At 48.1% G+C, this 23,021-nt stretch overlaps 1 protein-coding gene across 4 annotated transcripts in view; it reads left to right on the forward strand.

Moving 5' to 3' along the window:
- The window catches only part of SDK2 (sidekick cell adhesion molecule 2), a 393,871-nt gene extending 371,321 nt beyond the window's left edge, over positions 1-22,550 (forward strand). For 2 of the 4 annotated variants that reach the window (XM_063456338.1, XM_063456339.1), the window contains 8 exons: positions 1,222-1,359; positions 1,499-1,660; positions 1,814-1,939; positions 2,031-2,195; positions 7,827-7,967; positions 8,063-8,201; positions 14,809-15,028; positions 21,366-22,550. In XM_063456338.1, the coding sequence (XP_063312408.1) occupies positions 1,222-1,359; positions 1,499-1,660; positions 1,814-1,939; positions 2,031-2,195; positions 7,827-7,967; positions 8,063-8,201; positions 14,809-15,028; positions 21,366-21,713 (1,439 nt within the window). In that variant the 3' untranslated portion in view covers positions 21,714-22,550. The remainder of the gene's footprint in view (positions 1-1,221; positions 1,360-1,498; positions 1,661-1,813; positions 1,940-2,030; positions 2,196-7,826; positions 7,968-8,062; positions 8,202-14,808; positions 15,029-21,365) is intronic. The other 2 variants (XM_063456340.1, XM_063456341.1) reach the window with 1 other exon arrangement.
- The last annotated feature ends 471 nt before the right edge of the window (positions 22,551-23,021 follow it).

Below are 23,021 nucleotides of genomic sequence, written 5' to 3' on the forward strand. Positions count from 1 at the left end.
TGATTGATTTTGACACTCCTCAGTTTAGTTCACTTCCAGGATTTTTATCTTGGTAACAACAAGGGAATAACTAAAAATGTGGGTGAAAAGGTGGACTTTAATGGTCTTTCTTCTGTAACATTGGAGACTAGCCATGACCCTGTAGGCTGGCTAAGCATCGTGGTAAGTGGTCCTCTTTCGGTTACTATGGCAACAGCCAAGCATGTTAAATAGGATTGTACCTAAAATTCAGTTTTAGTAAAAACAAAACCAACCAAGCTATGAATGACAGTGTATAATGTGACCTCTAATTAAAGGTTAATGTTTGTTTAGCCTTTTTTGCTGTGTAAACGGGTCTAGTGACATTCCGTCACAGTTACCACGCTGCCCCGGCGGGATGTTCAAGCCGGATTTAGCCGAGTAATTTGGGGAGAAGGCAGGTGCAGAGTAGCTGGAAGATCGGTGTATTTTCCTCCCAGGCTCAGACGGCTCACTAGCTGGGATTTGGAGGGATGGTGGCGTTTTCACTAAGTGCGATTAATACATATTGTTTTAACGTCCACCTTGCTGTTGTGATCTATTTACACACAGTTTCCACCCCAAACTTTACCAGTTCTCCATTAGCACATTACCTTTACACAAGTATTTTCCATCTGCACCTTTTCGGGATGCCTTGTCTGATGCGTTTTGTATGATGCACCCACTCGGTGGCGTTCTGATGACGCAGTCTCCGATGCTTCTTTTACTCATTCACATTTTTTGGTGATTTTACATTGGCGTGGGTCTTGAATACTATAAAACATAGTAATAACAGAGCCACAACACCAAATAGTTTGGCAATGGAGAGTTTTGTTCCACCATGTGTGGACAGGGCAACATTGTAACCCATGCACCGAGTGTAAAGCTTAATGGAGCTCGTTGTGGAGTCCACTCACATGGTGGAATGAAGATCTCCATTTTTTGCAAATGATTTGGTGTTGCAGGTTCATTATTACTATCCGATTTCTACTTTGGAGGGTATCCTGGGGAGCCTGCACCCTCGTTTAACGTTAGGAGTGCTAGATCTCCATGTCGGACTATTTCTACCACTATAAAAGACAAACTGTTACTTCATACCCGTGGTTCTAGTGTTCACCAGCTGTTTATTGAACGCACTCAATTCAGCTTATCCCTAGTCATTGCAGCTTGGTTGTGTGAAGATAAGGTGCCAAAAAAATCATCATTTTATCCTCTCATTCCCAGCCCCAAGTGCTCCAGCCGCAATCCGGTTTAGTGAGTTAACCACCACCTCTGTCAATGTCTCCTGGGATGTACCCGTCTACCCCAATGGTATTCTGGAGGGGTATCGGCTGGTGTACGAGCCCTGCTCCCCAGTAGATGGTAAGCATGTGCAATGAAAAATATGTTCCTTAACGGCCATGTACAAACCTGCACCAACAAAACCAAAACACGCAGCTCGCAAGCCATTTATTTAGTAAATCTTGGTGAAATCACATTTCTTTTCGGATATGATTTTCAGGGGTGAGCAAGATTGTGACAGTGGACGTGAAGGGAAACAGTCCCCTGTGGATGAAGCTGAAAGATTTGGCTGAAGGAGTGACTTACCGGTTCCGGATCCGGGCCAAAACCTTTACTTATGGACCAGACCTTGAAGCGAACGTGACGACTGGTCCTGGAGAAGGTAGGTGTCTGTTTCTAAGCAACACATTCATATAGCAGGCACGGAAAGATTCATTGTATTTGGGGTATTTGTAATAAAAGGTAAGCCACGTTTAATTATCCTCCCGGATGAAGGAAATCACTTTCATTTTTCTTCTGTATATTTATGACTCAGGTGCCCCAGGTCCACCAGGAGAGCCTTTTATATCCAGATACAGCTCAGCAATCACCATCCACTGGTCGAGTGGAGATCCAGGGAAGAGTCCAATCACCAGATACATCATCGAGGCAAGGCCTTCAGGTAATCATAAGATCCCACAATTACCATATACTATGTGAGGAGTTCTGTATAAAAACTCACTGGAAGGACATGTTCTGTTTGTCCCACACAGATGAAGGCCTGTGGGACATTCTAATCAAAGATATCCCTAAAGAGGCGACATCGTATACCTTCAGCATAGACATCCTGAAGCAGGGACTGAACTACGACTTCCGAGTGATCGCTGTAAATGATTACGGATACGGGACTCCCAGCGCACCCACCACATCCGTCTCAGGTATAACACTGAGGAAGACTGTAACGGACCGTTTCAGCATAAAAGGGGAAAAATGCGTTTAGGCGATAATCCCCTTTTCCATAGACAGGCACAGCTACTGCAGAACATCAGAACTCACGAGCTGGATACGAAATGACACTCCGAACTGGAACAGCTGAACAAGAAAAGCATACAATCGGCTTACACTCTTGGCAGTCAGCTTACAATCCAATCCCCCCCCAAGAACGAGACGACACTTCATTTTGAGGGTTAAGCAGGAACTGTGGACTGGGACACCCAGTCTGGCTTTTATTACAACCAAGTACATACAGGACACTCCCAGGGGGAGGATGAATTTAACCAATCACATGGATGTACCTCCCACACATTTCCTCCCCTTAGATTAGCACTTAACATAATTATACCGTACACCTTTTTCCCCAATTCCTGGATGTACCCCAAATACATATGCTACACCTCCAAAACAGGTATCCCCTGATAGCCCTTATTCAGGGGGACAACATATGCAAGAATCAGCCCATTCGGATAAATGGTTCGGGAGATATGAAGTTCCAAAGATTTGACCGACCGCATGGGTAAAGTATCCGAAAACAGTTCCATGCATTTTGGCCCTGCGGTCGGTCACAAACAAGGGAATGAAAACAGGCGAATTGCCTGTGTTATAGAGCCTGGAGAGGGTTTGAATGAATTCCCTTGTTTGTGGGGTTCTTTCTACCGAACGGCGGGTCATTCGGTAGTTTCCATACGAATTTCTGGAAGTATGGAGGTCTCAGCGGTGTTTGCCTAGTCAAGTGTCCGATTTTAGTTCCAGACACTCGACGGCAAAACACCGCTGTTCGGTAGTTTAAGATGGCCGCCGCCACGTGGTTGTTTCCTGAATGGCGGCCACCCAGAGGACACAGAACACATTACATGATTGCCAATTACCCGTTTGCAACATTGTTGCAAACGGTAATTGGAGGCACACTTAGTCCTGGGTGGTCTGGTTGTTCGGTAGTTTCCTCAATACAATGAATAGAGTGATTCTACCGAACAATCAGATGAATGCGGCATATATATATATATATAACCCAGGTTAACTGCATACATAAATACATATACAATATATAGGCAGTACAATAGGATATGCTTCACAGTCTTAAAGGGACAGTAGTCCCAAAATGTCCATTGCTGATTTTAAAGGGCCATAGTCAGCGGGCAGGAGGCTAGCAGCCAGGCCTCTCCAGTTCACAGTGGCGAAGCTGGTTTCGCCACATTTCTCCCCTTGGCCAATTAGACTAACAGGGTACCTGACTTTCTGCCGGTCAGTGCCCTGGTTAGTCCAGCAACCCACCCACAAAACAGAAATAACAGAGCAGCCCACCCACACTAACCGGTTACTACATCTGGGTGAGGAAGGATTTTGTCCAAGTTCTGGTGTTTCACCACTGCTGGGTGGGAGACGGGTAGGCTGCCTTGGTGGGTTGCTGAGGGGGCAGAGACCAGCGGTACTCTGTCCTGTTGCCAGCACTACCACGGGAGTAGTCTGGTGGGCGTCTGGTTGCTGGAGACTGGCTGTCTCCCCTTTAGGTGCGCAGCTCGACTGCCGGAGGGGGAGACCGACTGTCTCCCCTTTGGATCCATCACACTGAGGCTGGGGAACAGGACCGACCGTCCCTATCCCTTGTGCTGTAAGTGCAGAGACTACGGTCCCATCTGCACAGTTGTGGGGCTTAACATCTCCCCTTGGTGAGTTAGGCTGCCGCTGGAGAGAGGGTGTAACAAGCTCCTCTCTCTGGACGGTAAACTGCCGCTGGGGAGGGGGGTTAGCAGGCTCCTCTCCCTGCCACTCTCTCTGCTGGTGGAAAGGGGGACCAGCTGTCTCCCCGGTCATTCTCTTGTCCGGCTGCTGGGGTGCGAGACTGACTGTCTCTGCTCCCTGCAGGACACACTGCCGCTGGGGAGGATGGACGACACCATCAGCTCCCTGGGGCACACACTGCCGCTGGGGAGGGAGGACGCTGCTCTCCTCTCCCTTCGCTTCACACTGCCGTCTTGGCATCTCACTTTGCTGCTGGGGGGCAGGAACAACAACCTCTGCCCCCTGTAACTCAGCCTGCCGCTGGGGAGGGAGGACGACACCATCCGCTCCCTGGGTTACACACTGCCGCTGGGGAGGATGGACGACACCATCAGCTCCCTGGGGTACACACTGCCGCTGGGGAGGAAGGACTGCACCTTCTGCTCCCTGGGACACACACTGCCGCTGGGGAGGATGGACGACACCATCAGCTCCCTGGGGTACACACTGGCGCTGGGGAGGAAGGACGGCACCTTCTGCTCCCTGGGACACACACTGCCGCTGGGGAGGATGGACGACACCATCAGCTCCCTGGGGTACACACTGCCGCTGGGGAGGAAGGACTGCACCTTCTGCTCCCTGGGACACACACTGCCGCTGGGGATCTGGGCCGACTGCCCAGCTTCCCTGTAGGGCCGGTAGAGAGATCTCGGTCCCATCTCCCCCGGCCATCTGTGGGTCTCTCCAGGGCCAGTCCATGAGGTCCCCCACTTCTGCAGCTGGTAGTGAAGCAGGAGGTACCTCGGCCCCGTTTTCCCAGCTGTAGGCTAGCAGGTCTGGGTCTGCCACCCAGTTTTCCCGGTCTGCGTCCCCTCTCTGCGGCTGGCCGGAATTTAATAGTTCTACATAGTCCATCTCCAGCCCTTGTTCCATGCCAGCGAAACGGCGGAGGTCTTGTCCCAGTCCAATAGATCTCGGGCCCTGTAACATCTCACTCCGGTAATGCACGATAGCCCAGTACCGTGACTCTGCTGGACTGCCGAAGTCGACGTCTTCTGTTAGGGCCTTCCACAACAGGCCAGGGCTAGTGTAGTGATCCCCCTCCGGCTGGATGCCCTCTGCCCTCCACGTCTCTGGCTGGACAGTGCACCACCACAGTGCCCGGTATGAGACGTCCAGGCTCAGTTCCCTTTCCACGAGGTACTCAAGTTGTCTTACCCGCTCCCCTCCGGGTTGGTCCCCCAGAAGCGGCATCCGCCAGGCCATTTGTTCCTCCAACTGGTATGCGGCACCAGGAAAGCGCTGCTGCCGTTGATACTGGACTTCTTCCAGGGCATCATCCCATAATTCTATCCGGGCATTATCTCTCCATTCTAATTCACTCTCTTCCTCAGGTGTGTGTGTTGCCCAGGTGTGCGTGTTGCCCATTTTCCCAAAATCCTTCGTAGATAGGGTCGCTGTACGGGTACTGGCGTTGCCCTCACTTTGTAATCCAGGAATGGTGTTGTCTGTAGCTGTCCCTCTGGTTGTAGGAACGATCCCGCCGCTTGCCACCAATTGTAACGGATCCACTGGCACCCCGACTGGGTACCTCCGTTGAAAGATGCTCCTAGCGCTTCCAGAGGACTCCAAGCACTCCACCAGACACCATAAGCACCGCAGGCTGCAGCTATCTCCCTTCAGAACGAAGCAGGAACAAGCTCTTACAAGAGCTCAGTGATTATAGCAAGGGAATATGCCTAGCATAGCAATCCCTTGTAGCAGGTTCCCCCAATAAGACACAGGACTCAAGTTGAGGGTAAAACAGGAACCGTGGACTGGGACACCCAGTCTGGCTTTTATTACAACCAAGTACATACAGGACACTCCCAGGGGGAGGATGAATTTAACCAATCACATGGATGTACCTCCCACACATTTCCTCCCCTTAGATTAGCACTTAACATAATTATACCGTACACCTTTTTCCCCAATTCCTGGATGTACCCCAAATACATATGCTACACCTCCAAAACAGGTATCCCCTGATAGCCCTTATTCAGGGGGACAACATATGCAAGAATCAGCCCATTCGGATAAATGGTTCGGGAGATATGAAGTTCCAAAGATTTGACCGACCGCATGGGTAAAGTATCCGAAAACAGTTCCATGCATTTTGGCCCTGCGGTCGGTCACAAACAAGGGAATGAAAACAGGCGAATTGCCTGTGTTATAGAGCCTGGAGAGGGTTTGAATGAATTCCCTTGTTTGTGGGGTTCTTTCTACCGAACGGCGGGTCATTCGGTAGTTTCCATACGAATTTCTGGAAGTATGGAGGTCTCAGCGGTGTTTGCCTAGTCAAGTGTCCGATTTTAGTTCCAGACACTCGACGGCAAAACACCGCTGTTCGGTAGTTTAAGATGGCCGCCGCCACGTGGTTGTTTCCTGAATGGCGGCCACCCAGAGGACACAGAACACATTACATGATTGCCAATTACCCGTTTGCAACATTGTTGCAAACGGTAATTGGAGGCACACTTAGTCCTGGGTGGTCTGGTTGTTCGGTAGTTTCCTCAATACAATGAATGGAGTGATTCTACCGAACAATCAGATGAATGCGGCATATATATATATATAACCCAGGTTAACTGCATACATAAATACATATACAATATATAGGCAGTACAATAGGATATGCTTCACAGTCTTAAAGGGACAGTAGTCCCAAAATGTCCATTGCTGATTTTAAAGGGCCATAGTCAGCGGGCAGGAGGCTAGCAGCCAGGCCTCTCCAGTTCACAGTGGCGAAGCTGGTTTCGCCACAACGACAGACTTGGTATGCCATCCCCAAAATGGATCTCAGAGAGAATTCCAAGAGTCGATTAAATTGGTGGATCAAGAATTTCAGTATTTGGGATTTACACTTAAATAAAGTTTCATTTTTTTTAAAAAGCAAGTAGCAGAAAAACAATAAATTAAAAAGTTTGAATTCACAGCTCTGTTAGGATTGGTGGAGGACAGGCTGGAGTTTGGGGTTTATCATGGTCGGTGATTATCTAATGGCAGCACCATGCTTCTCTAACATGCAGATTTAATGCAGCCACCAAAGAATCAAACTCTGGCATATTGGCTTTTATATGTTGTGTTTTCTATAAGCTAAACCTGTATCCAAGCATCCTGGACTTTTTAACTCCTTTCTACCAACCCATCCACACCTCCCCCCCACTCCATACATATATTCAGGATGAATCCCGTTCCTGGCTATGGATCATTGTAATGAATGCATGAACGTTGTTTACTCAGAACTTTTAATTATTATTTTTTAAAGAGTGCTGTTACTAGGGAGCCCTAACCTGCCACGTTTTCTAGCTATACATGGCTAAGTAGCTGTCTGTGGCAGTACCGTTAATGAATGGGTTCGCTGGTCTCTTTTAGCCGTTAGCCCAATGCATTCCCAGATAGTAAATAACAGCCCGTTGTCCTCAGTCTATTCTAAACCAGAACCTGAATGTGAGATCTGTATATCAGAAGTCCAATGCCATCCCAGTATTATCGGTTTCCCTATTGATTAATTTGTCAGTAATGTTGGCATTTTAATTGCTCAGATTACATTTTCCCTAAACTATATGAATGGTACGACACACCTAATATCGGGCCATTTCCGGCCCATTGGGCTGTGTCGATAATCTGTGAGATTGACCCCATTAATGATAAATGCTGACCTCACCATGTGCAGAGTGAACCATACCTGGTGTGAAGGTAAGTACTTGGGTTTCATTCAGGAGGTGAACCTCAGGGTATGAAGGGAGCTGGTTTTTAACTCCTCGCCCTCCTCACTACCGCCTTAACCCGTTTCCCATTTCCCCCTGCAGCACAGAAAGCGAATCCGTTCTATGAAGAGTGGTGGTTCCTCGTGGTTATTGCGCTCATTGGGCTCATCTTCATTCTGCTCCTGGTATTTGCCTTAATTATCCGCGGACAGAGCAAGAAGTACGCCAAAAAATCTGACTCCGGTGAGAGATTAAGGACCATTTCCGTAGCGATATAATACATAGGATGTTGTAGCTGATACACACAGTGCTGATGGTCTCTCCATATACCCTCACAGGCTGTAATCCCAAGACCAGCACGTTAGGACACGGAGAGATGGTCAGTCTGGATGAAAGCAGATTTCCTGCTCTAGAACTGAACAACCGTAGGCTTTCGGTAAAGAATTCCTTCTGCAGGAAGAATGGCATCTACACAAGGTATGGGGGACACGGGGTAACAGGTTCCCACACAGGGGGGCGGTGTCTGGCACAGGGTAACTGGTTACCACACAGGGGGGCGGTGTCTGGCACAGGGTAACTGGTTACCACACAGGGGGGCGGTGTCTGGCACGGGGTAACAGGTTCCCACACACGGGGCGGTGTCTGGCACGGGGTAACAGGTTCCCACACAGGGGGGCGGTGTCTGGCACAGGGTAACTGGTTACCACACATGGGGGGCGGTGTCTGGCACGGGGTAACAGGTTCCCACACACAGGGCGGTGTCTAGCACGGTGTAACGGATCGCCTGGCACCCCGACTGAGTACCTCCGTTGAAAGATGCTCCTAGTGCCAAGCACTCTGGCAGACACCATAATCACCGAATCCGAGAAACCTTTAAATTCTCCCAAGCGTATGAATGCTGTAGACCATTGAATAGGAACCATACGAATAGGCTTGTACTCCTAGCAGTCAACTGGAACAGCATACATTAAATCCTTCCCCCCAATAATGAGACGACACATCACTTTGAGGGTAAAACAGGAACTCTGGGCTGGCTCATCCAGCCTGGCTTTTATTTCCAACTCACACATACAGGCCACACCCAGGGGGAGGCATAAAATAACCAATGACATAGATGTTACCTCCCACACCTCCCCTCCCCTTAGTGTGACACATAATCCCATTATGCATACAGTGTAAAATATACTTTTACACAACTTTCATAACTTTAAAACCATACATCACATTCACATAAAAATACATATCCACAATCAATCCATTCAGGGGAACAACATATTAAATGGCATGAATCCGACCAGGGGTTCAAAAGTTACTAAAAGTATCTTTTGTTCCTTTCTGGCTGGCAGAAAAACATCCCCACAATGCACCCTGGTTTCCTCCCTTCTGCCCTGGAGTTAATTGGAGAAGTAATCCAATTACCCAGGACTAAAGGCAGACTCCATTAACCACATGGTTGCAAAACAACATAAAACACTTTAAAATACATAAAGTCACATTTACACATAACACACAGACATTTCACCTATCCCCAGATAGCTGGGATCTGCACGCACAAAACTACCGAATAGCGCGCCGATCCTACTCACACAGTACAATTGCCATGGAGCTAAAGTCTTTCCCATAGTCTTTCATTATATGAATAGGCTCCATGGTATGGCTATCTGGGGTATCACATTCCCATAAAGTCTGGTCCATAGTCCAAAGGCAAGAGGCGGGCAATCAGCCCCCTCCAAGGACACGTGGCGAGGTCGGTTTCGCCACACTTCTCCCCTTTACCCCCCAGACTAACAGGGTATCTGACCTCCTGCCGGTCAGTGCCCTGGTTAGTCCAGCAACCCACCCATGAAGCACAAACAGCAGTACCTCCCACCCACAATAACTGGTTACTACACCTGGGTAGAGGAGAACTTTGTCCAGGTCCAGGTGCCTCACCACAGCTGTGTGGGGGACTGGTAGTCTGCCTTGGTGGGTTGCTGAGTGGGCAGAGACCAGCGGTACTCTGCCCTGGTGCCAGCGCTACCACTGAAGTAGCCTGATTGGAGCCTGGTTGTGGGAGGGGGAGACCGACCGTCTCCCCTCTGGGTACACAGCTCTGCTGCTGGAGACAGACTGTCTCCCCTTTGGCTAAACAGCCCTGTCGTGGGGGGGCAGGACCGACCGTCCCTACCCCCTGTGCTGGAAGTGCAGAGACCACTGTCCCATCTGCACAGGTGTGGGGCTTACAGTCTCCCCCTGGTACATTAAGCTGCCGCTGGGGAGAGGTGGTAACCAGCTCCTCTCCCATTAGAACACTCTGCCGCTGGGGAATGGAGACTGGGCTCTCTATTCCCTGTACATTAATGATCCGCCGCTGGGGAGAGGTGGTAACAATATCCTCTCCCATACATACTTCCCGTCTCTGTGGAGGGAGACCGACTGTCTCTCCTCCCAGCACAGAGTCCTGCTGAGGGGGAAAGGGGGCTGGGCTCTCCATTCCCTGCTGGATACTCTGCCGCTGGGGAATGGAGACTGGGCTCCCAATTCCCAACAAATCACACTGCCGCTGGGGAGGGAGGACGGCCCCTTCAGCTCCCTGTAACTTGGGCGCAGAGACCACGGTCCCATCTGCGCTGGTGTGGGGCTTACTGTCTCCCCTTGGTGTGCTAAGCTGCCGCTGGGGAGAGGGGGTAACAAACTCCTCTCCCTTACACACTTTCAGCCGCTGGGGAGCAGGGCTGACCCTCTGTACTCCCTGTAGGCAGGGCGCAGAGACCACGGTCCCATCTGCGCTGGTGAGGGGCTTACTTTCTCCCCTTGGTGAGCTGTGCTGCCGCTGGGGAGAGGGAATAACAAACTCCTCTCCCTTACACACCTTCAACCGCTGGGGAGAGGGGATAACAGGCTCCTCTCCCTGCACCGTAGACTGCCGCTGAGGAGCAAGAACGGCACCTTCAGCTCCCTGTAACGCACACTGCCGCTGGGGATCTGGGCCGACTGCCCAGCATCCCTGTAGGGCCGGTAGAGAGACCGCAGTCCCATCTCCACCTGCCATCTGTGGGTCTTCCCAGGACCAATCCGTGAGGCCCCTCAACATTTGTGAGTAAGGGCCACCTGCTTCCCCACCTGGCAACTCTGGCTGCTGCTGGGGATCTGGGCCGGCTGCCCAGCATCCCGGTGGAGAGACCTTGGTCCCATCTCTACCTGCCTGTTGTGGTTCCTCACAGGACCAGTCTATGAGGACCCCCACTTCGGGTTCCTCCCGCCGCCTCAGGGAAAGACGGCTAACCTCCTCGGATGCAGCCTCTACTCGGCTGCTGTAACGCTCCTGCTGCTGAGCATACTTCCTCTCTTTCGCCAACCGGAATTCTCGGTCCAGCCTTGTGTTTCGCTCGGCCATGACCTGGTTCCAGATCACTCGGCGTGTCTCCATGGGTATATCATCCCCATACTCGGCCACTCGCTGCCTCACCTCGGCCAGCCAATCATCTCCAGAGCCAGAACCTTCCATACTAGTCTGCTCCCAGGGGCGCTGCACGAGTGCTAGCGTTGCCCTCAATTTGTAAATCCAAACAGTGTCTCTGAGCTGCTTTACCTCGCACTAGGACGCCATCCCACCGCTGCCACCAATGTAACGGATCGCCTGGCACCCCGACTGAGTACCTCCGTTGAAAGATGCTCCTAGCGCTTCCTGAGGACTCCAAGCACTCTGGCAGACACCATAATCACCGAATCCGAGAAACCTTTAAATTCTCCCAAGCGTATGAATGCTGTAGACCATTGAATAGGAACCATACGAATAGGCTTGTACTCCTAGCAGTCAACTGGAACAGCATACATTAAATCCTTCCCCCCAATAATGAGACGACACATCACTTTGAGGGTAAAACAGGAACTCTGGGCTGGCTCATCCAGCCTGGCTTTTATTTCCAACTCACACATACAGGCCACACCCAGGGGGAGGCATAAAATAACCAATGACATAGATGTTACCTCCCACACCTCCCCTCCCCTTAGTGTGACACATAATCCCATTATGCATACAGTGTAAAATATACTTTTACACAACTTTCATAACTTTAAAACCATACATCACATTCACATAAAAATACATATCCACAATCAATCCATTCAGGGGAACAACATATTAAATGGCATGAATCCGACCAGGGGTTCAAAAGTTACTAAAAGTATCTTTTGTTCCTTTCTGGCTGGCAGAAAAACATCCCCACAATGCACCCTGGTTTCCTCCCTTCTGCCCTGGAGTTAATTGGAGAAGTAATCCAATTACCCAGGACTAAAGGCAGACTCCATTAACCACATGGTTGCAAAACAACATAAAACACTTTAAAATACATAAAGTCACATTTACACATAACACACAGACATTTCACCTATCCCCAGATAGCTGGGATCTGCACGCACAAAACTACCGAATAGCGCGCCGATCCTACTCACACAGTACAATTGCCATGGAGCTAAAGTCTTTCCCATAGTCTTTCATTATATGAATAGGCTCCATGGTATGGCTATCTGGGGTATCACATTCCCATAAAGTCTGGTCCATAGTCCAAAGGCAAGAGGCGGGCAATCAGCCCCCTCCAAGGACACGTGGCGAGGTCGGTTTCGCCACACACGGGGTAACAGGTTCCCACACAGGGGATGGTGTCTGGCACCGAGTAACAGGTTCCCATACAGGGGATGGTGTCTGGCACCGAGTAACAGGTTCCCATACAGGGGATGGTGTCTGGCACCGAGTAACAGGTTCCCACACAGGGGATGGTGTCTGGCACCGAGTAACAGGTTCCCACACAGAGGGGCGGTGTCTGGCACAGGGTAACTGGTTTCCACACACAGGGGTGGTGTCTGGCATGGGGTAACTGGTTCCCACACAGGGGGTGGTGTCTGGCATGGGGTAACAGGTTCCCACACAGGGTGCGGTGTCTGGCACAGGGTAACAGGTTCCTACACGGGGGGGGGGGGGGCAGTTTCTTTCACGGGGTTACTGGTTCCCCACAGAGGGGGGCAGTGTCTGGCATGGGATAACAGGTTCCCACACGGGGGGTGGGGGCAGTTTCTTTCACGGGGTTACTGGTTCCCCACACAGGGGGGCAGTGTCTGGCATGGGGTTAATAGTTCTCACACAGGGGGGCAGTGTCTTTCACGGGGCTACTGGTTCCCCACAAGGGAGGCATTGTCCGGCAAGGGCTGGTTCCCCACATGGGAGCCATTGTACGGCAAGGGGTAACTGATTCATATAATCCCCTACCTCGTATTTTCTTAAAATATAGGTTATTAGTGAGATCCATTTAAGGACAGTTAAAAAGTAAAACCAATGTTCTATAATTATTAATGGAGTAAAACTTATTATTCTGTAACAAAGTGCACTATTTCACAAAGTGTGGATGAAGTGCTGGAATAATGTCCTAAAATATTATCCCATTGAGAATTGGAGCGTCAGGATTGGCTGAGCGCCTGTGGATTTAGTTAGAGCTCCTGGAAGATCAGCAGTAAATGCAGGAATTTTGAGTCATTATTTTCATTCTCAACATAATAAATATAAAATGATCTTTATAGAAACACAGAGCAGAGTCTTCGCACATAGCCAGGGCCGTGCGTTTCTGCAGCGCTGTGATAGTGTGCGGGAAGGCCAGGCCGACCTGCTCGTTTCAGACATATGAAAACTAATATTTATTCGATATAACTAAGAAATGTTTAGCTCTGACACCGCCTGAAACTTGGATAAATGCTGGACTGCTATAAAGAACAATATTACTCCTGGCAGAGAGTCAGCCGCCATCGTAGCGTTTGCTCAGGCGCTGGTTAAATCGAGCTCTACGTGTAGAAACAGGATTGCGACATGTTAAAGTGTTGCATTCCTCTGCTGCCGTTACAAGCAGTGATAGAAAGTTCTAGCAAGCTTTAATCCCGGCCTTTTCACATAACCCCTTATTGTCATTGCGAAAGATTTTGACCCGGGTAGACAAGCTGTTTCTAGGGTGAGCACTTTCCAGCTAAGTAGCTGGCACAGACTGTGCCGTTTCATTAAACCACCCGCCCTCCTTCTCCTTGATATTCCCGTCTCGTTCCAGTAAACTACAATTTAGTGCTCCTGCTGGCTGCATGACAAAGGGAGCTCTGTTACAGACTCTGCACACAAGGAGCTCTTAGAAGGGACTTGGAGAGACCAGCAAGGGGGGGGCGGGGGTGGTGAGGGGTGGCAGGGAGGAGGTTTGCAGAGCGATACAGGCTAGCAAAGGGAGGGCTTTGCTAAAAACATCCCCATAATAAAACTGTATGCATTCAACGTATGGCGGGCACTGCCAGCGCAATGCACCAGCCGTTACCACGTTATTGCACCAGCGATAGATAGGCAGCTGCTGGCACGCTGCTACAGCCAGAAAACTGCCCCCTGCTTCCAGGGTGACCAGAGACACTGCAGCTCACACCAAACTATTGCTTGCCAAGCAGGGTGTCAGCAGCAGGTAAATCCTCCACACTCCCGGCTTCCGAGGGGTTCATTCACTAAATAGAGATTTACAGGGAGCTTTAGGTAAAACTAAAATTAGCCCTACGTTCAGACTCCCGCTGCTCCAGTGGCTGCTAGGGCTGCAGTATCTATCACCAAAAAATAATAATTTACCTGCACATTACCTCAAATCTTAGGATTTTTGGTATAATTACAACAATTAACAGATAAGCTCACCTGTCAAGGCAAACCTCTTAGTGATATTTCAAAAACGATTCTATGTAAGTTAGAAGTAAGACGGATGATAAAACCAAACATGTTTCATAGAATAAAGACCCTAAAGGTTATTTCATTATTACATGTGTGATAAGGAAAGAGACAAGCCTCTGCAAGTCTCTGCAATCTCTCAACAAATCAGAAAGAAATGTGAATATATTACTATAATATATTACTATTATTCACGTAAGGGATAAAATCTTGCCTCGTCAGCCCCCGTATTGCAGGTGTGTAACATACGGGGTAGATCCGTGGCAGTTTTGGGTTACATGTAGAATATATAAAATTTAACCCTGTGTCCTGTTTGTTCACATTGTGTCACAGTCACATATTCCTCCCAAGTCTTTTCTTACTCACTTTCAGCATTAACCAGCTTTGCCGGGAAGTTGTACCACGAAGCAAGCAGAGTTTAATGAAGGTCGACCTGTCTAACGTTCGCGGGTGTTCTTCTTCCAGATCTCCCCCTCGCCCCAGTCCGGGGAGCCTGCATTATTCAGACGAGGATGTAGCCAAATACAATGATCTCATTCCCACCGAGAGCGGGAGTATGACCGAAAAGCCCTCCGAAGTATCGGATTCACAGGTGAGGAACAGCGGCATATTGGGAGCAATCCGAGATAGAAATGGACTCCTCCATCTTGTACCCCACCACCACTGTAGTGGTAATGATGGTAGGAGTTCACTGGCACCATTCTCCCGTTTTGCAACATTTAGCCCTCTTACCTGGGTTCTGCCGGGCACCTAGTCTCTCCTAATGCCAGTGACGAACATCTGGCTGCGACAGAAACCAGCTGGCGATCATGCTTGTCATTCATTGGCTGAGAGGGTCAGCTGACTGCTGTCCGCCAATAAATGATGATGTGCTGGGAATATGCACAGAACTGACATTAACCAGCCTGAATCTTTCGCTTTGGGCCGGCTAATGACTCCACCGCTAGTGAAGTTACACATCTGGCAGCAACAAAAATATTTAAGTGCAGAGTTTTATACAGACTCCAAGTACCATGGCCATTTCAGAACACTGAGGTGGTGATGGTGCTTGTCGTAATTCTTTAAAGGGAGTGAGACCCTTTTATTGGTATTTCCCTCCTGGCCCAGTGTATTGATGTAACCGTTACAGAGGTCATTTTGTGTCTCTGGAATAAAGCCACGTAGCACAAACAGTTAAACCTGGCAGAGTTAATTCTTTGAGTTCTTACTCGTGGGAGATCGGCGGAGGGTGTGCAGGTACCGAGCACAAAATGTAAACAAGGAGTGACCCGGTTAAACTGGCTGACAACTACTAAGCCCTTAATAGATTTAAAGTTACCAGAGGTTTTCAAAGATTTTGGGATTGTTGATGTTAAGAAACAGGGACCCTGCCAGAAGCAAACTGGAGTTTCTTGAATCTCTTCTGCTAGTTCTGAATCATGTTAACATCGCAAACAAAAGCTGTTATTATGTACTTACACATCTCTTCACACAGGACTCACAGGGCTACGCCAAGCAAAATAACCATCAGCACTTATTGTAGCCGTTATAGCGCTAGGAGGCTATGGTACAGTAAGGCTGAATTATCACTAATCGTAGAGTAATTCAGATCTCAAAGTCTATTAGTACATGTCGAGGACTCACTTAGATTTCTGGGAGTTGTAGTGCATTCCTGGAGTGTCTGATGGCGGCGCCTGTTGTGGATCCACGGTTCGCATTATGCTTTGCGAGACATTGTGGGGGTTTACCTTTTGGCCTCACTGTACTTCAGATGTACTACGTACAGCAAACTGATAAAGAGGGCTCGGCTCACAAGCTTACAATCTAATACAGGATTAAACTGGTAAATTAACTGGTCGGCAAGTTTAGAGAGGAAGTCAAGGAATGTAAAGATGGTGGATTTTCTGAAATGAATAGTGTGACGTGAAGTGGGAAGGCAGGGCGCCCCCTCCAGGCAAGGGCAGGGAGCTTAGAAATGAGAAACTATACTGAAAAGGCGTCCAGCCGCCATCACAGTCAGGCCCCGCCAGAAATGAGAAACTATTAATGTGTCAAAACAAATGATGTAACATGTTTTCCTTAATGTGACCAGGTAATTGTTTTTAAAAAGGTATTTGTACAAATGTTACAATTGCCAATTGTGACACTGTGACAAACAAAATTCACACGCCCCATAAATAGTTATGTTTGCGTTTTTTTTCAATCCACCTGAGAATGATGTCACCATCCAGGATTCAGTGCCCTGTTTGTACTTGCCTTGGTTCCTCTGTCAGATATCATGACCGCCCATCAGTGAACACAACCATTATCATTTCACTTAAACTCTTATATCCCCCGGGGCCATTTCAGATGTGATTCGCACCAGCGAAGCCTGCTCCATAACATCAGCAATGAGATAGGGGATCTTTAAATGCGTGGTCATGTTCACGGATATCCATTTAAAAAAAATATATACCCCCTTGTCCGGGGCGTGCCCAACGCATGCCATAGCAACATTAAACACTCTTGGTATTCAAAGAGTTACTGTTTCCCCGATAACATTCGGCATTGTTTGCAATCCTCGATCAGGGCGATGTTTGCTGATAATTTAACATTAATTCACCAATTACTCCGTAAGTATAGAATACATATTTCGCCTCCAGTGGATTCTGCAGGATATTGATATTGTGCTGTGTCAGTCAGAGATCGATAACGCGCTCTATTAATAGATGTAGGATAGCCGAGGTATAGAGATATACATGGGATGGCCAAAAGTGGAGCTGGCAAAGTATTATGGGGGATGTAGTTCTATGCAGTGTTTCTGGTATAGCATTTATCTCTAAGGACAACTCTCAGCAAATTTTAACTTCTCATTTTTCAAAGTTCACCAGGGGGTGTAACCAGATTAATTTATAAAAGTGCCAATTTCTATTGAAATCTGAACATTTTATAAAGTGAAAAAGAGACACCACACTCCACACATAAAGCATTTCAGCAACCTAAACGGATTTATGGGTCTGGAGTGTCCCTTAACGGGATGCTATAGGCACCCAGACCACTTCAGCTCATCGAAGCGGTCTGGGTGAAGTGTCCCTGGTCCCTTAACCTGCAAAGCTAATTATTGCAGTTTTTAAAAAACGGCAATAATTACCTTAATGGGTTAACTCCTCCAGACAGCCAATAGAGGGACTTCCTGGTCGTAAAGAGACTTTTGGTCATTGCTATGCTACGCATGAGGACATCCAGGGTCACTGGAAAACCCACAGAATAGCACAGTATGATGCTTTCCTGTGGGGAAATCCTAATGTGAGCGTGGTCATTGCCGCGCATTAGGTCTCTTGGAACCGAGCCAGCACCAAGGGACATCGGCGCTGGTTTGAGGTAAGTGACAGAAGGGGTTTTTAACCCCTTCTGCTCCACGGTGGGGGTAAGTGGTGACTATAGGGAGCTATAGTGCCAGGAAAATAACTGTGTTCCTGGCACTATAGGTTCCCTTTAATGTTAACTCCTGCCTAGACGGTGCCATTTTCCTACAAATGCCAAGTAGTGGCTGAGGCCTGTCAGCCGTCCTGGTTCTCCCATTAACCTACATTCCCTGCAATAAGTCATCACCAGGTCACATTCCAGTTCCTAAATCCTAACATCACAAAGTGTCAAACACTGCTCTGCGCAGGTAAATAGCACGTCAGGTGTCTCTGCTTGGTCATTAACCCTTGCATTGCGGGTACAACCTGTAACAGACTGCTAGTAAGGTGACACAAGCCCTGCTTGCAATCACAGGGTTAACCGGCTTAGCTTTCACAAAGAGAAATCCGTTTCCTCCCGACATATTGTCTCTCTGTATTCTCTCTATTGACATCTGTCACCTTCTCAGAAATACTTTTGTTAATTGCTGAAAGGAATACGTGAGTGCCGCCTGTCTCGAGTATACCTGATTTGTGTGCCATACAGTAATATTTCCTCGTTAAATCTTCTATTGATTATATCTGGGTCCGGTCACACCCTAAACAAAGTGCGTTATATGGGGCACTCCCACAGACCTCGATAGATTACCTTTCATGGTGACAATCGCTGTCATTGTGTAAAGCGCCAACAGAGTGTCTGTATCCGTGAGAAATGGGAGCAAACAATGGCAGACAAATAACAATATCAATATCCAACAATTAGGGTTCATTGATTGAACGGTGAACTGCGGCAAATTCCAGAAAAGTTTACATATAGTTTGTTTTTCGGTTCCGCTATAAGAATGTGACCAGCGACGCACAGTGTAACGTACAATGTAAATAACATGTAGAAAGGGTGCGAAGGCTGACAATGCCTGGCATCCATTGGCACATTGCTGTTATTTGGATCAGAGTCGCATGGTCACATGACATTCCTCGCTAGGATGAGAGATATTTATAGTACATTTTATACATTATTAACATAGCGTTCTAAGCATAGCACATATAATTTCATCATAGGAAAACAGTCTCGGTCGCTTCTCCCCTTACCCTCTGTCAGTCTGTCTCTCTCACCTCCCCCATAACCTCTGCCCGTCTGTCTCTCCCACCTCCCCCATAACCTCTGCCAGTCTGTCTCTCTCACCTCCCCCATAACCTCTGCCCGCCTGTCTCTCCCACCTCCCCCATAACCTCTGCCAGTCTGTCTCTCTCACCTCCCCCATAACCTCTGACCGTCTGTCTCTCTCACCTCCCCCATAACCTCTGACCGTCTGTCTCTCTCACCTCCCCCATAACCTCTGACCGTCTGTCTCTCTCACCTCCCCCATAACCTCTGCCAGTCTGTCTCTCTCTCTATACCCCCATTTCCTCTGCCACTTTGATGTCTTACACTGTCTCTCTCTCTACCTGTACCCATCCACCTCCCACACGTGGCTTGCCCTACTCTATTTTCTGCCAGCACTAGACCGTGATGATACCACTGCCACATACAATCCACCTCCCTGATGCCAGTCTGCAGCAGCTGGGTTCCTATGGTTGCCAAGCCTGTAGACCAGGTGGCATTTGCCGGTCAGACACAATGGGCACTATAAATAGAGTGCTGGCGTTTATACCCAAACAGAGCAGTTTGTTGGACATGGAGCCATATTCCTTTCTGCGGCCTCAGATTTATCTAGAGATGTGGATCAGGCAGGCTGGCAGCGCCCGCAGACACCAATCCTGAAACTAACCTATGACATTTAGTGCGACGGCCACAGGAGTGTAGCGAGAGGGCACCCAGACTAACTAAGGTGTCACGAGAACAGTGCAATTCGGCCAACGGACATCTGCCCAGAATCTGTCACAGCCCGGACCTTTATTTGATGCTAGTTTGAAAATGCTGTTTCCCTGGGAACAGCCGTGTTTATTACAAAGTGACTGTATAAACAGACCACACCTTGGCAAATAGGGAGCAGCTAATGGAATGCTTCCCATACAGTTAATCCCCAGCTCTCCGCGCAGAGACCGGCGTACTGTAATAAAAATACATCTCCATGGGCTCACTGCGCATTGCAACACATCATTAAACGTGTGAAGGAATGGAGGTTTGAAAGAGACGTTCCCACCAATCGTGTGCAATCCTTAATCATGGTCTACATTACTAAACGCAGCTTCCTCTCCAGATTCCTTGTGCCATAGCGCAGCTTCCTCTCCAGATTCCTTGTGTCATAGCGCAGCTTCCTCTCCAGATTCCTTGTCATAGCGCAGCTTCCTCTCCAGATTCCTTGTACCATAGCACAGCTTCCTCTCCAGATTCCTTGTGCCATAGCGCAGCTTCCTCTCCAGATTCCTTGTGCCATAGCGCAGCTTCCTCTCCAGATTCCTTGTGCCATAGCGCAACTTCCTCTCCAGATTCCTTGTGCCATAGCGCAGCTTCCTCTCTAGATTCCTTGTGTCATAGCGCAGCTTCCTCTCCAGATTCCTTGTGCCATAGCGCAGCTTCCTCTCTAGATTCCTTGTGTCATAGCGCTGCTTCCTCTCCAGGTTCCTTGTGTCATAGCGCAGCTTCCTCTCCAGATTCCTTGTGTCATAGCGCAGCTTCCTCTCTAGATTCCTTGTGTCATAGCGCAGCTTCCTCTCCAGATTCCTTGTGTCATAGCGCAGCTTCCTCTCCAGGTTCCTTGTGTCATAGCGCAGCTTCCTCTCCAGATTCCTTGTGCCATAGCGCAACTTCCTCTCCAGATTCCTTGTCATAGCGCAGCTTCCTCTCCAGATTCCTTGTGCCATAGCGCAGCTTCCTCTCCAGATTCCTTGTGCCATAGCGCAGCTTCCTCTCCAGATTCCTTGTGCCATAGCGCAGCTTCCTCTCCAGATTCCTTGTGCCATAGCGCAGCTTCCTCTCCAGATTCCTTGTGCCATAGCGCAGCTTCCTCTCAGATTCCTTGTGCCATAGCGCAGCTTCCTCTCCAGATTCCTTGTGCCATAGCGCAGCTTCCTCTCCAGATTCCTTGTGTCATAGCGCAGCTTCCTCTCCAGATTCTAGATACACAGCCGGCAGCCAGAGTCTAATAAACGTAGTAGTTAATTAGTTTATTAATAACAAAAAGCACAGTTTGGCGATTCAGTGGCTCCAAGTTCCACATTTAAAGGCATTTTAGTTATTCCACCTCAGGGCAAACAGAATCAAATTTACTATAAGTGCCCCTTTTCAAGCATCATATCCTGAATGAGGGGCTAGGGAGAGGCACTGTGTAACTCCCATCAGCCTTAGGCAGGGCAGGGCTTCACTAACAATGTGTGTTAATTCCACAACTGCTGGACAGGTAGAGAAATGTATTGAAATCCCAGCTATTGTGAAACAAAAAATTTAATATAAATATATTTTTTTAAATCCGTCATTAGGAAAATAGTGCTGCCTGGGGGTTTCACCTTGTAGTTGGGGGTCTCTGAAATCCTTCACTGGGATCGTTTTCCTTCAATATACGATTCACTGTTACGTGTCCGTTCTGGTCAGTGCTGTAAATAACGTTTGGTTTTTTATGTCTCTAGGGAAGTGACAGCGAATACGAAGTGGATCAAAACCAACAGAAAACCCATTCATTTGTCAACCATTACATCAGTGACCCCACGTACTACAATTCATGGCGACGCCAGCAGAAAGGAATCTCTCGGGCTCACGCCTACAATTACAGCGAGACGGAACCAGAGGACGGCGAACATTGTATTATCCCCAACAACAGCCAGCATGGCAGCCTGTACAGGCCCAAACCGAGCCGGACTCCCACACCGCAGCAGCCCCCCAGCCTTCCAACCCAGCAGAACCCTATATACCGCCCACCGAGCAGCCTCGCACCCACTTCACGCGCTCCAATTGCTGGATTTTCCTCTTTTGTTTGATGACGAACATCACTTTATCACTGTTTGGATCTGAAGAAAATAACTTAAAAGAAGCAGATATATAAAGAGTATGTGTGTGTGTGTATACATACATAAATATATATATATATAAATATACAAAGCAAGAAATGACAGAATACTGTGTCGGAGACAATCAGTTGTGGCTTGGGATGTTTTTAGCTGCTTCAGTTCCATGTAATATTCCAAAGGTTTGGTTGGTTTCTCGTCAAAACTGAACAAAATTGTAACTGAGAAAAAAAAGTTCAGAAAATGGTCTTTAAAGAAGATGGCTGCCATGAAAGCAAAATGGCTGCCAACGGCTGGTACTCTGTGAATTGCACAGTTTCTATGAGAGGATTTTGAGGGGGGAGGGATGAAGAGTTGCTATTCTAGGCAAGTTGGCAGAACATGTGCAACCTCCATTTTGAAATAAAGATGGATGCCACGTGACGAGCCACAGGATAAAACTTCTGTCAGAGGACGACACTGGACGGCACTCTACTCATAAACTCAATGGCGAAGTATATGGAAGCCCTGAAGGTCCATGAAAATGGAGACTAGGCCAAAATATTAATAGACCCCATAAATTGCTATTTCTAAATTTAAGTAAAGGGCGGCCTCCACCGCGCTGAGTCTGAAGTCTGTACGGCAGCCGTGGAGGTCCTCATTAAACCTCCCTGTGCCAAACAGGTCAACACACAGGTAGACCACCCAATCCATGAATTAACGTGCTGAGCGTCTACAGGGAGTTATGATAACAGAAGATGGCTTTAATTCATGCTACCAGCTAGATTGCACCGAGGTCCAAGTCAAAGCCTCACATGGAGGTCTGGCTCCAATTGGCAGGGTCTTAATACAATTTTAGCTCATTGGTTAAGAAAAAAATAAAAACAAAGCCCTTTTTTTTTTTTAATTAAGTTTTCTGTAGATAGGACGGCAGTAGGCAGGAACGCGGGGTGTGGCTGGTATATAGTATATTGGCGTGATCGAAGAATATGAAGTATATCCATTCAGTATTAGACTGTAGGTTGAGAGAAGAGATTGGATTGAAGGAATATTTTATTAAGAAATAGCAATCAATTTAAAATTGTTTATTTTGCCTTCTATCAGTTTGGATCAATATTTAATCGTTGTGATGCAGTCAATATATTTTGGCAAGAGGAAATGAAATGATAGTAAATAAGTGCAAATTTATTGACTCTTACTCCCATTATCCTCATATATACACCAGAGAATGATCTCTCACTCCAAGTGACGGTGCACCGCACAATCTAACCACGTCGACCAATTAAATGTGTCAGGCATAAA

This window comes from Pelobates fuscus, chromosome 5, assembly GCF_036172605.1.
Source record: "Pelobates fuscus isolate aPelFus1 chromosome 5, aPelFus1.pri, whole genome shotgun sequence".
In the NCBI taxonomy this organism is placed as follows: Eukaryota; Metazoa; Chordata; class Amphibia; order Anura; family Pelobatidae; genus Pelobates; species Pelobates fuscus.